Below are 14,085 nucleotides of genomic sequence, written 5' to 3' on the forward strand. Positions count from 1 at the left end.
ATTTTTTTTTAGCCTTACTTGATCAGATTAAAGGTTTGATTACTAAATGGTCACCAATGTTTTTGTCATTAATTGGTCAGATCAACGCTATTAAGATGATTATTTTATCTAAGTTTCTGTATTTATTTCAAGCACCGCCAATTTTTATTCCGAAATCTTTTTTTGACAATGTTGATTCAAAAATTTCCTCATACATATGGCAGAATAAAAATCCTAGACTAGGTAAAAGACATTTACAGAAACCCAAAAAGGAGGGTGGCTTAGCATTGCCAAACTTTAGATTCTACTATTGGGCGATTAATATTCGTTATTTACAATTTTGGACATAGAATTGGGACACAGTTTCTAGTCCACAATGGGTTAATCTTGAATGTAATTCTGTTTCAGAATTTTCACTGGGTTCTATTTTAGGGACCCCACTTCCTTTTGACTTTTCTAAGTTCAACAAACAAATGGATAACCCAATAGTTAAATATACTCTTCGAATATGGTTTCAGTTTTGAACATTTTTTGGACTGAATCAATTTATTTTAACTAGCCCTATTATATCCAACTTTCTTTTTCATCCCTCTTTTTTGGATCAAGCATATCTGGTCTGGAAAACAAAAGGTATAACACGTTTTTCTGATTTATTTTTAGATAATTGTTTTATGTCTTTTGAACAATTATCTAATAAATATAACTTACCTAGATCACATTTTTTTTTAGATATTTACAGATTAGAAACTTTTTAAATATTGTTCTTACTACCTTTCCGATTTCATACTCTACTGATATAATGGAAAAAATTTTGGATTTAAACCTTTTTCAGAAAGGTTCAATAGCAATTATCTATAATATGATAAGGAAAATAAATCCAGATGTTTCCAATACAATTAAGAATGACTGGGAAAGGGAACTTAAGCTTACCTTACCTACTGAGAAATGGCAAAAAATTTTCCAACTAGTTAACTCTTCCTCTATTTGTGCTAAACATGCGTTGATACAGTTTAAAGTTGTTCATAGGGCTTACATGTCTAAGGATAAATTAGCTCATTATTACTCTCATATAAACCCTGTATGTGATAGATATCATTCTGAGATAGCCTCATTAACTCATATGTTGTGGTCTTGCCCTTTATTGACAAAATATTGGGATGATATTTTTGATATTATTTCAACTGTCTTCAATATTGATTTACAACCTCATCCTATTACTGCCAACTTTGGCTTACCAATGATAAAAAAACATCATTTGACCTCTTCAGCTTGTCGGATAATTGCTTTTGTTACTCTAATGGCTAGAAAATCTATACTATTGAATTAGAAAGAGATTAGTCCTCCAACTACATTTCACTGGTTTTCTCAAACTATATCTTGTTTAAATCTAGAAAAAATTAGAAGTGTCATTTATGACCCGTCTATCAAATTTGATGAGACTTGGAGACCATTTATTCAATACTTCCACATGATGTAATTTGACCCTTACCAAATCTATTTTGATTGCAATATATGGGGAGAGGAGCGGAAGTGGCGACACTATTGGTTCTATCTGAGGTATCATAATAGCCCTTTCTTTTCTTTTTCTTTTCCTTAGTTTTCTTTTAGTTTGGGTAGATTAGGTTTTTTTTAAGGGGATATACTTTTTCTTTTTTATGATATTTTTCTATTTTATGTATACTCTTTACATATTTTATTGTTAATCTGTGAGATTTTGGGAGGTTTACTAACTATGTGTTACCTGACTGTATACTTTTATCATATAATTATTATTAATTAATACAATCCCAATTGCTCTGTATTTATTTGTTGTAATGTGTATGATGTTGAAACTAATAAAAAGATTGAAAAAGAAAGAAAGAGAAACTTCTGATCACCAATTTAAAAAAATAAATTGTCATTAAATTATTTGATGTGAAAAAAGTATTGAAGGCAAAAATCTATGAATTATTTTAAAAAACTGGGTACTGAAATGCAAAGTATTTAAGAAGTTTTTGGAAAAAATAGGATATCCATGATAACAATATGATCACTTACTTGGCTCAAACAACAAGTCACTGGTAAAGATGTTCTTAACAAACATATTAGAGCAAAGTTTAATGTTTTTCAGGTGGCTGTAGTGTCTATTTAAATAAAATGACAAAATATAACGAAGATCCATCATCAGGCACGTCCATTTTACACCAACAGGGGCAATGCCCACTAGGTCTGTTTAAAGATAGAAGGAAAAGATTACAAGCTTATCCATAGATAACATCAATATAACTAACAGATAAGATGCATATTCAGTAGTAACTAAAGATTTATCTTTTAAACTGACTCCTATTTATCGTTAACAGAACAGCTATAATATATATGGCACCCTTAATATCTTAAATCATCTAAAGCCAGTTCACATTAAATGACAACTGACAGTAAGAGAGACTAAAAGTGTAGCCAAATGTTTAAAAAGAGAGCATTAACGTAGTTGAAAGAAACATGAAATTTAGAGGGGCAAGTCCAGAGCTCAAAGCCATTGCAGTTGAACGCATGACTGCTGATGGTATAATAATAAAAATCAGGAAATCTTAGAAGGTCAGAAATGCTCAGGTGAGAATTTTTAAAGATAGGAGTTAACAGGAGTAATTGAAAGTAAAAATTATATTTATTTTCAAATATACTGTGTTGCTTAATCAGGTAGATCTGAGAAAACAAAATTCAGGTCTGAAACTCTATTGTGATTAAATAAGTTTCTGTATAGCCAGGTTCAGTTGCTTGGAAAGGGAAGGGTAGACCACCTGTTACTCTAGACCAATGATGTTTGTGCAAACTAAACTAAATGTCCTCAGGATGTAAGCAGTACAGAAATATATACACTTATTGCCCAAATCTATTTACGGTACCTCAAGGCATTATCTTTCTTTACCAACTACCGGGACGACTAAATAAATTGCTAACAACTTTAAAGGGCACTTAGTCCTACACAAACCAAACCAGGGTGGAATAGAAGAACCAGTTGAACTCAAACAAGAAATTCTTCGATTAGTTGTCATGTTGTTGCCCATTCATTTAGATTGTCCATATCCCCTTGAAGCTTCTTTATATCCTCATTACTCACATTCCCAATTAATTTTGCATAAGCACACTGAAGTTTTTGATCCTTTCTGACAAAATACAGATTATGAATATTAGGGACCTAAATAATGCTCCCTATGGTATCAGACTAGTTGCAGCTAGCCGCTTGACCACAATCCAATTAATCTTCCCCTTGTTTTCGTAACTGAGAACAAGCTTTTATTCAACACTAGTGTATCATCCTCTTATTGAAAGCCTTCAGAAAATCCAAATATATCATATCTCCAGGTTTCCTGTCAATACTCTATTGGATACATCCTTAACGATCTCCAATAGATTTGTCAAAATACAAGTTGGAGATCTATTTTCTGTTTCTTAATATTACATCTTTCTATAGTCTGTTCTCCTTCGCCTTTCTGCTACCCTCCAAATCTGAAGGAACTATTCCAGAATCTATATAATCGTGGAAGTTAATAACTAGAGTATCCACTACCTTCATAGCCAACTTTCAAAATTCTTGAATGTTGATCATCATCATCTTAGGATTTTACAGGATTCAGTCCTTTTTTTCTGATGGATTTTTTTTTAAAACTAATACTAATTTATTTTTATATTTGACACTTGTTCAGCAGTATTTCTGGAAAAGAAGTGTCATAATGTAGCCATATCTTTCAACATAAAATTAGACCAAGTCCTGAAAGGCATTTCAGATTTGTCATCTTTTAGAAAAGATATTACATTAACCTATTTATTCAGATCAGTAATCAATAAGGATTTCATTGCACTATTTCAAAGAAGAGAATGGAATTACTTCAATACCAATAAATCACTTGAGAGTTTTGGTAAATTTTTCACAGAAAAGAAAATATAAATTAGTACTATCTTTTTCCAAATACAAGCAATTGAGGAAATTGTGCAATAAAAATAAAGACAGAAGTTGAAAACTCCCTTACCTTGCTTTGCAGTTTTTGCAGTAGCATTATACACAGAGCCTTTCACAGCACCACAAACAAAAGGAAACTGAAGCCATGTGGCCGTGGACTTGAACTCTTTAAATAGGTTAGAGAATGAAATCCGAATGACTTGACTATCCTGAAGAGACATGGATTTAGTTACTTACAGAAAAAGTGCATGAAATTACCCCATAAGAAAAGAAGCACCAATTTCCAAACAATTTCTCTCCCACGTGCAATGCAGCCAGTCAGTCAAAAGTTGAAAAATACTTGGTATACTATGCTGCACAAACCAATGATCCAAATTAGTGTTTGTAAATCTCAAAGCTTCCAAACATTGTTTATGAACACAGATCAAACTCTTCTTTAACTTGCATCCATCTTAATATAGGCATGGGAATAATTTGGTTGCTCATCTACTTAGTTTCAGGAATGTTAAAGAAAAGCAGCGAACAAAAAGCAATTGGAGAATTCTGCATATGCAGGCACAGTCGTAAACTAAACTGTACACAGAATGGAAACAAATGAAAATAGAACTGGCTCAGTAGCAATGGTGACCACATTCAATTCGCCTGCTATGATTTAATGTCTAGGCTGATGCTTCAAGATTGTCCAACTGAACAGTCTGAAGAACGTAATATATCCTCAGCTCTACAAAATTAAATTCCTTAAGCATCTGAATTATGGTTGCAATTGCCTTGCCTATCAAAGAATTTATTAAAATACAGAACAAAAACAAATATTATAGTGGGAAAAGGTAATATAAAACCTTAAAAAATTACACAATGGACCTCTCACAGCTTATGTTCAAAAGAGGACTAAGAGGGGAGAAATGGATGTTCAAAAAGTGGAAATAAAATCAATCTCCAAAGCCAATTATAACTGACTAATCAACTTTTAGAACAGCTGCAGCATTTTGGGAGGGTCTTTAATAATTCCTCATCAATCGAAAACTTTCTAACAGATTTCCTACTGGGTCTTCCTGCACATTTTGCTTCCTTACACCTGAAACATCCATGAAAACAAGAAATTAACAATTTGACTGAAGTGTGGTGCATGATCTTGACAAATACTATCAAAGTTACTGACTTTTTGTTAAGTGCATTTAACCCCATTAATAAAATCAAGCTAACAAACGCACAACATCCAGAGGTTATTAATCAACACATACCTCAGTGACTGCATCAAAATGAACCACAAAGTATTTGGATACAATTGGCTTGAAGAGGACATACAGGTAGCGACCAACTAGCCCAAGGGATTGAGTAGTAGTTTTTGGTAACTGTATGTAGTTACCAGCAGGGATGGAGCCTCGGATGCGATAAACTGTGCATTTCAGAGTTTTATCCTTAAAACATAAAATTCAAAGAACATATTCAGTTAAAGCTGCTAAATCAACTTAAAAACTATACAAATTATGGTTACAAATATCTTATCCTACAAAGAATTGATCAAGATGCCTTCGGGGAAAAGTTAATAAACCTCGGTGGTAAAAGAATAAATTGAAGTGTTTCTTTTATAAAATGATTCTACATAATGGAGCAGTAACACTGAGTAATATGGAAAATAAATTATTTATCGGCAAAATAGGCATAATCCCTTATTCAAGTTCCTTTACCTATATACTCTTTTTAGACAAAAAGAGTAATTTTTATGGGATGTAGAAACCAATTACCTAAAAAGCAAATACTCAATTTCAAGTAAACTAAAGGCATCTTAGCACACTCACAAGAGGTTAATCATATACATATTTTTAAAATAGAAAAAGGGAAAACTCAGACAATATGCACACTCTAAAATTTCCTTCCAATAACCAACTGCAGGGACAGTGCTTAGTTCCAGCAGCCTCTATGGCTGAAGAGATGTTTACAATTAAGTCACTCATTGGCTGCCACCATGGATGATGCAATTAAATAGAGGGAAATCACAATCTTCCTTGATTCTACTCTATCTAATTTTAACGTAATCTTCTCATCAAATGGAAACACTTGCAGAAAGACAACATGGCCATTTCTTGAATATCAGATGAAAACATAATTTATGTCATGAGTCTAAGAACAAACTGAGGGTCAGATAGCATCTGTGTAGGTAAAGGTTCAGTCAAAGTCAAGATCCAGCATCAGGGCTGAGAATGTAGAAGGAAGATAGCCAGCATCTTCCAAGGGGGAGGCATGAGGCAATAGCAGGTGATAGTTGGATCTAGGTGGAATGAGGGATGAAGGGCTGATGGAGCCAGGTGGGTGAGCAGGAGGGGTGGAGTTGCAAAACAAGCTGGGATGATAGAAACAGATGAGGAAAAGGGCTAAAGGTATATGACGGGAGAGTGAAGGTAGGGCAGAGGCTAAAGAGTGATGTGGATACACAAGAGGTATACATGTTGGTCTCTGACAAAGAAAAGTGCAAGTGGAACCAGGTAATAGAAGGCTGATGGGCAGCAGACATCTGATGGGGGGGGGGGGAAATACGGGATCCCATGGGGAAATGTGTGGGTGATAGGTGGATGGAACCAGGTTAGAGGAAGAAACAGAACTGGGTGATAGGTGCTATGGAAAACAGGGTGGGAAGGCCAATGTGGAATCATCCTGTTCTTCACCTTGTAAACAAGACAATGTCTCAGTACATTTGCATAAAATATTAATTTATTATTATCAACAGAATAGTGCCCAAATAAAAACTGGTACCTCAGGAGGAAAAGGTTACCAAAAGCAAAACAAACAGTACCATAACTGCTGTAATATCTCCTTCTTTTGTTGACTTCTTCCATTCTTCCAATTTGAAATGTTTGAAGATGTTCACATATGGACGCTGCCACACAGACTCTGAATTGAAAAATGAGCACAACTCAACAAAATAAAATCAAACACAAAGTACATATACTTCTGATGTATTAATCTGCTGATACACTTCTATTAAATCTTAGGCAAAAGAAGTTTCTACAGATTAAAGTATTTTAGCTAAAATGTTTAGCAATTTACCAAAAGAGAAGTTCCAAGCCATAGACTTTTAAATAGGATTGGTTGTTGGCGGTATTTGTTGTCTGTGTTGCTTAATAAATGCACTAGTGAATTACCTTTCAAATCACATACATCTCTAAACCACAAATTTAAAAGTTCAACGACTACTTGGTGCTAAATTAGCAGATCTCAGTTGGGAATTGAGAACTATGCTGCAATTGGCTCTAATACATATGGATCTGACCTGGAAATAAATATTCATTCAAGGATTCCCAGTTCACATTTGCTTGGTGGATGGGAGAAAAATAAAATAGGAATAGCAGACTGTGAAGTTCTGCACAGGTAAATTTGTCAAAATGAATAAACTACACTTTTCTTTTGTTCTCAGGATACATCTAATACTTGGCAGTGCCTAGATAAGCTAGTTTTACTGCTGAGATTCTTACTGAAAAAACTCTGTCACAAATGATCCTTGTGAGTAAGATACATACAAACAAAAAAATGTTGTGTTGTATAATAAACACTATGCTCTTTATAGGTTCGAAATGATGAGAGAAATATAGATAAATCAATATTATTTTTAATCTGGTTATTCAAAACAAGGTTGCTCTGTGGATGCTCTGTAGAAATATTAACATTAAATTGAAAAACACCTAACATTTAAGATCCCCAATTTTAAAATATAAATGATCTGCAATCCTTTGAAGTAAGGTATGTGTCGTTTGTTAACAATGAAGTGCTAAAACATAACTATTTGATAAAAAAAAATCCTGGCAACAGATGCTAAATAGCAAACAGGTGTCATAAAAATGTTGTTTTCAGCTCCTGGAATAAAAACTCTATTATTAACACAATACCACAAACAAAAAACCGGCATGCAAAGATGTACCTGAAACAATTATCTGGAACAATAAACTAACAAGATATAATTATGACATTAAATAATGAACTGCCAAAATTAAGTCCCGAGAGATTATCTTAATTAGTTTGTATAGTCTCAGTAATGCTGACAGTAATGTTACCCATTTCTTTTCTCACCAAATTTTGGATTATCCATGTTGGTCAAAGTACAAATCAACAGATACTCTTAGTCCATCAGTCCTTGAAGATTAATCTTATAAATGTGATCATCAAATTTAATTCCAGAGAAAACTTTTATAAAATATATCAGATAGAAAAATATCTTTAAGCAACTGTAAGAAGAATCTAGGAAACAAAAATCTGGGAAAGAAGTAGAGGGTAATAATAATTTATCTTTAGCACCTGGTTAGTTTAAGGGAATGGACTATCAGCAATGTAATTGCCAGCCTTAGTCATAAAAAAGGAAAGTGCTGAAAACACTCAGTCCAGCAGCCTCAATGGAGAGAACAGATTAACACACAAATTAGGAACAAGTGTGGGCCACTCAGCCCCTCAAACATGTTCACAAATTAGTACAATCATGACTGATTTGAATCTAAGCTCTGTATTCCTGTCAACCTGCTGTAACTTCTTATTCTTTGCTTATCATTCTACTTTTCCTTAAAAACATACAAATCTCTACTTTCACCACTCCTGAAAGAGCTCCAAAGACTCACGACCCTTAGAAATTACTTCATGTTTTAAATTCACAACATTTCAAACAGTAAACCCTTTTCTAAATTCCAAATCTACATCCACCTTCATCAAGATTCCTCAGGATTTTAAATGTTTCAATCAAGTCACCTCTCACTCTCCAACATTCCAGAAGAGGGAAAGCAGATTGAGAGAGATTTTAAAAAAACAATTCTAAGACTTAGGTCAAGGCACCTAAAAGCTGAAACCAACATAGACTTAATTACTTAATAGATTTAATTACCACAGATGCTGGAATCTTGGACAACGGATAATCTGCTGAAAGGACTCAGCAGGTCCAACAGCATCTATGGAAAGGGGACTTGTCCATTTTTTAGGTTGAAACCATGCATTATGACTGAGTTGAAGAGGAGAGCAAGAAGGGCGAGACAGGAGGGAGAGTTGATTGGTACACTGTGGGAGGTGGTGGGTGAAGGATCATGGGCAGATCAAGTCAGGTAGTAGTGGGTGAGGGTAGGAATTGGGAGTTACTGCATTATTTTGTATAACAGTACAATCATTAGTTTGATTTTTACTTTGTCAGCAACATCCGGACCAATGCATGATTACATTCTAAAGTAGCAATCTTTCACAAAGCAAACCAGCCAGTATTTTCAGTAAAATTTCAACTCAACATTTCAATATAATTTCACCTTCTGAAAAGATCAGGACAGAAGTCCAAAGGTCAAGTGCTAGGTCCAAAGCTTTTAGCAGCAATTTGCAGGAGGAAAGATCAAGAATGAGTACTTGCTGACATTTATCAACCCACACTTGAGTTGTTCAGATTCTGCAGAACGCAAGCACAAACTTAATGAAAGATGAACTCAACACCATTCAATCATCAGCAAACAATGCCCTTCGTGAAAGAAGGAAGCTGGGTAATGGAGCACATGCAGGATATGCAATGAAACGGCCCTGAAGAACACGTGCTATAATGTCTGGGACAGAAATAATTAGACCATGAACGACAACTATTTCCTTATGTGCTCAAAATTGATTCCAAGCATTTATGAATTTTTCTCCAGTTCCAACCAACATCAATTTTATTCTAGTTCCTTTGATGCCTTATATAGTCAAATAATGCACTGATGTAGGGCAAAAGGCAGAAACTCTCACTTGGTCCCTGAAATTCTGCTCTTTTGTCAATTTTTGGGTTAAGATTGTGATGGAAACTGATGCCAAGTGATCCTGCTGAAAACAGTTCAGTAATGTGGTGAGTGCTCCAATGAGTACATAATTAATAACTGCTGCATGTCAGAGGTATCTCAAAGTTCAAAGGAAATTTATTATCAAAGTACATATACATCACCATACGTATACAACACTGAGATTCATTTTGTTGCAGGCATTCATAGTAGATACAAGACACATAATAGTTAATTACAGCCAGTTATGCCACTGGTGTTTAGGGCAGCAACGAAGGTCCTCCATCTCTCTCTGCCCTTGACCATCTTCTCCATTGTGCCTCAGGAGTGGTTCAGGGTCCTCATTTCTGCCTCCATGGTACAGAACCAAGTTGTCTTTGGTCTCCCATGAAGAAACACTGCAGAATCAATGAAAGACTGCACCCACTAGGATGGACAAGCAACCAATGTACAAAAGACAACAAAAAGAAAGAAAACAAAGGAAATAATAATAATAAATAAATTAGCAATAAATGTCAAGAACATGAGCTGTCCATGAAAGTGAGTCCATAGGTTGTGGCAACAGGTCAGTGAGTGAAGTTATCCCTTCTAGTTCAAGAGTCAGATGATTGAGAGGTTATAACTGTTCCTGGACCAGCTGATGTGGATCCTGAGGTTCTCTTACCTTCCTCCTAATAGCAGGAGAAGAGAGCACGACCTGGGTGGTGAGGGTCCTCGATGATATAACTGCTTTCCTGCGACAGCACTCCATGTAGATGAACTGCTGTATTCACAACTTTTTGTCGGCTCTTCTGTTCAAGGGCACTGGTGTTTCCATACCAGGCCATGATGCAGCCAGTCAATAAAATCTCCACTGCACATCTATAGAAGATTGTCAAAGTTCTAGATGACATTGCAAATCTTCAGAAATTTCTACGAAAGTAGAGACGTTGCTATGTTTTCCTGATAGCAGCAGCAAGAAGACAGCATGGCCTTGAGGATGGATGTTGCTTTCTTGCATTCCGTGTAGATGTGCTCAATGGTGGGAAGGGCTTTATCCATGATGGCTCAGGCTGTATCCGGATCTAGGATTTTCCATTCAAGGGCACTGGTGTTTCCATACCAGGCAGTGATGTAACCAGTCAATATACTCTCCACCACACATCTATAGAAAATTATCAGTTTTAGATGTGATGCTGAATCTGTGCAAACTTGTAAGTAGAGAAACTGTCTTGCTTTCTTTGTAATTGCACTAAAGTACTGGGCCCAGGACAGATTCTCTGAAACGAAAACATCAAGGAATTTAAAGTTGCTGCTAAGCCTCTCTACTTCTGATTCCTCCAATGAGGATTGGCTCATAGACCTACAGTTTCCTTCTGAAGTCAATCATCAGCTCCTTGGTCATGCTGGCATTGAGTGAGAGGTTATTGTTATGGCACTGCTCAGCCAGATTTTCAGTCACGCTTCAATATGATGATTCGTCACCACCCTTGATTTGGCCAATGACAGTGTAGATATGGCTCAATGATGGGGAGGGCTTGCCTTCAAAAGGCAATGGAGCTGTGTTTGGCATCACAGTCATAAGTATAAAACAAGTACAGCACCTTTCATTGTTTTTAGTGGTTGAAAGCAAACAGAAGGAGAATGTAAATGGGTGGAATGGACATGAGACCTTCACGTTATTAGGGTGGGGAGGGGTGGAAAAAAAGAAAAATTAATTCGTTGAAGTCCTAGAAAATAACCCATAACAAAATTTCCAATTGTGCAAAGCCACATCATGAATGAATGTATCAAGAAACTCAAGTTGAAAAAGTATTTAAGTTTCCTCATAAATACCATGAGAGAGAATTTGATTCTGTAACACAAGTTTTTGGGTGATTTGTGAAATCTGTAATGGCAAATTTACAGACTCAGAAAGGCTGTAATGTATATGTCTTGTTGTGAACATTAGAAAACTAGCTATTTTTTTCCAAATTTGATTTGATGTTAGTGCTGCACTTTCATTGGAGTAACTGGCTAAAGAAGGGACTAGTTCTAAAGTGCAATATTAACACCACAGATGTTTTACAAGGGCCCTCAACCTTTCCTATGTCCATTCTATCTAGGCACGTCTTACTATGGAGCAAAACAAACTCCCCCTCATTGAGAATGGGGAGATTCATTGATCATCTTTTTAAGAGTCGCTTATTTATTCAGAATCAGAAATATTCACCAAAACTTGTAATGGTCAACATTGGGACTTAATCAGATTCATTGCTTACTTATTTGCTCAGCTATCTATAGCCTGCTGATTCCCTAGTTCAGCATGTACAATCCTACATTGCATCAGCAACATATGACATATTGGGTACCTTGGAGTTGCTCGGAAACACTTTCCACTATCATTCAGATGCCATTATTTTACTGAGGAATACACTAAGCTACAAAATGCAATGAAATTCAATTCTATCGTTATTGTCTTTGAAGTGTTAGATCCAAACTGACTGAAAAACTTTCGTTGGCTTAAACTTTATGAACTCTACCTAATCAGTGATTTTCAAGGAGGTCTGTAACCATGATCCCAACATCTGATACAAGGCTAAGTGTGGATCCCCATTTTCTCTCACTCGGATAGCATTTGTTATCTTCAATCCATTGACAGTTCTGGAACCCAAAGCAGATTCCCAGAAATGCTTATGACATCCCTATGCTACATCAGAGTATCACAGGCCACTTCATAGAGAGATTCTGTCAACTTTTAATCCCTGTAATTACTAGTACTGACTTTCTAAATTCCTCGCTCATAAACCTTTGGCTCTGCACTATTTCTGGTATTTTCTTTGGGTCTCATATATTGCTATTACTTAATATGCCATTATAATATGACTTTTAGATCATAAGACACTGAAGCAGAATTAGGCCATTCAGACAATCAAATCTGCTCCACAATTTGATCATGGCTGATTTATTTTCCTCTCAACCCCATTCTCCTGCCTTCTTCCCGTAACCTTTGACTCCCTTACTAATCTACAACCTATCAACCTCTGCTTTAAATATACTCAATGGCTTGACCTCCACAGCAATTTGTGGCAATATATTCTACAGATTCACTGCCTTCTGGCAAAAGAAATTCTTCAACTCGATTACAGGCCTATGTATATCACTATTAATAATTTTATTTCTTTACAACACTAACTTTTCTCCACATTTCTTACTAATTTCCTTCCATACTCAGAGTCATAGAACACTACAGCCCAAATAGTCCATGCCAGACTATTAATCTGCCTAGTCCCATCAATTTGCACCAGACCATAGCCCTGCATATATCTCCCACCGGTATATCTATCCAAATTTCTCTTGAATGTTGAACTTAATCCTACATCTGATTTCCGCAAGCAGCTCGTTCCATACTCTCAATTCCCCACGTTCCACGAAAACATTTCACCTTTCACTCTTAACCCATGACCTCTGGTGCTTCTCTCACCAAAATGCAGTGGGAAAAGCCTGCTTGCATTTACCCTATCTATACCCCTCATAATTCTGTATACCCCATCAAATCTCCTCTCTTTCATCTACACTCTCGGAAATAAAGTCTTAATCCACACAACCTTTCCCTATAACTCAGGTCCTCAAGTCCTGGCAACATCTTTGTAAATTTTCTCTGCACTCTTTCAATCTTAATGACATTTTTCCTGTCAGTAGGTGACCAACACAGCACACATTCCAAATTATGCCTCACCAATGTCTTATACAGCTTCAACATAACATCTCATCTCTTGTACTCAATATTTTGATACATGAAGGCCAATGTGCCAAAAACTTTCTTTCCAACCCTCTCTATTCTGATGCCACTTTCAAGTAATTATTGATCTGTATTCCCAGATCCCTCTGATCTACCGCACTCCTCAGTGCTCTACCACTCATTGTGCAAGTCCTCCCAAACCTCAACAATTCACACTTGTCTGCATTAAGTTCCACCTGCCATTTTTCAGCCTATTTTTCCAGGTAGTGCAGATCCCACTGCAAGCTTTGTTAGTCTCTCTCGCTGTCCACTACGCCCCCAACCTTGGTATAATCCGCAAATTTGCTGATCCAATTGGACCACAAGAACATAAGATCATAAGATATAGGCCTATTTTATCATGTGCCTCCAAGTACCCTGAGAACTCATCCTTAATAATCGACTCCAACATTTTCCCATCCACTGATGTCAGAGTAATAGACCTATAGTTTCCTTTCTTTCGCTTCTTTCCCACCTTGAAGGGCGGAGTGACATTTGTAATTTTCCAGTCTTCTGGAACCATTCCAGAATCTAGTGATCATTACTAATGCCTCCACAATCTCTTTGGCCAACTCTTTCAGAACTCTGTGTTGGTCCAGATGACTTATCTACCTTCAGACCCTTCTGTTTCCCAACAACCTTCTCTCCAGTTACTTCATACACTTCAT

The 14,085-nt window shown here is 36.0% G+C and overlaps 1 protein-coding gene across 3 annotated transcripts in view; it reads right to left on the minus strand.

Moving 5' to 3' along the window:
• The window catches only part of wdr90 (WD repeat domain 90), a 105,271-nt gene that overhangs the window by 88,713 nt on the left and 2,473 nt on the right, over positions 1-14,085 (minus strand). For all 3 annotated transcript variants that reach the window (XM_063059117.1, XM_063059118.1, XM_063059116.1), the window contains exons 2-5: positions 6,708-6,805; positions 5,158-5,334; positions 3,987-4,125; positions 2,017-2,187 (exon numbers count right to left, since the gene is read on the minus strand). In XM_063059117.1, the coding sequence (XP_062915187.1) occupies positions 2,017-2,187; positions 3,987-4,125; positions 5,158-5,334; positions 6,708-6,805 (585 nt within the window). The remainder of the gene's footprint in view (positions 1-2,016; positions 2,188-3,986; positions 4,126-5,157; positions 5,335-6,707; positions 6,806-14,085) is intronic.

This window comes from Mobula hypostoma, chromosome 9, assembly GCF_963921235.1.
Source record: "Mobula hypostoma chromosome 9, sMobHyp1.1, whole genome shotgun sequence".
Classification (NCBI taxonomy): Eukaryota; Metazoa; Chordata; class Chondrichthyes; order Myliobatiformes; family Myliobatidae; genus Mobula; species Mobula hypostoma.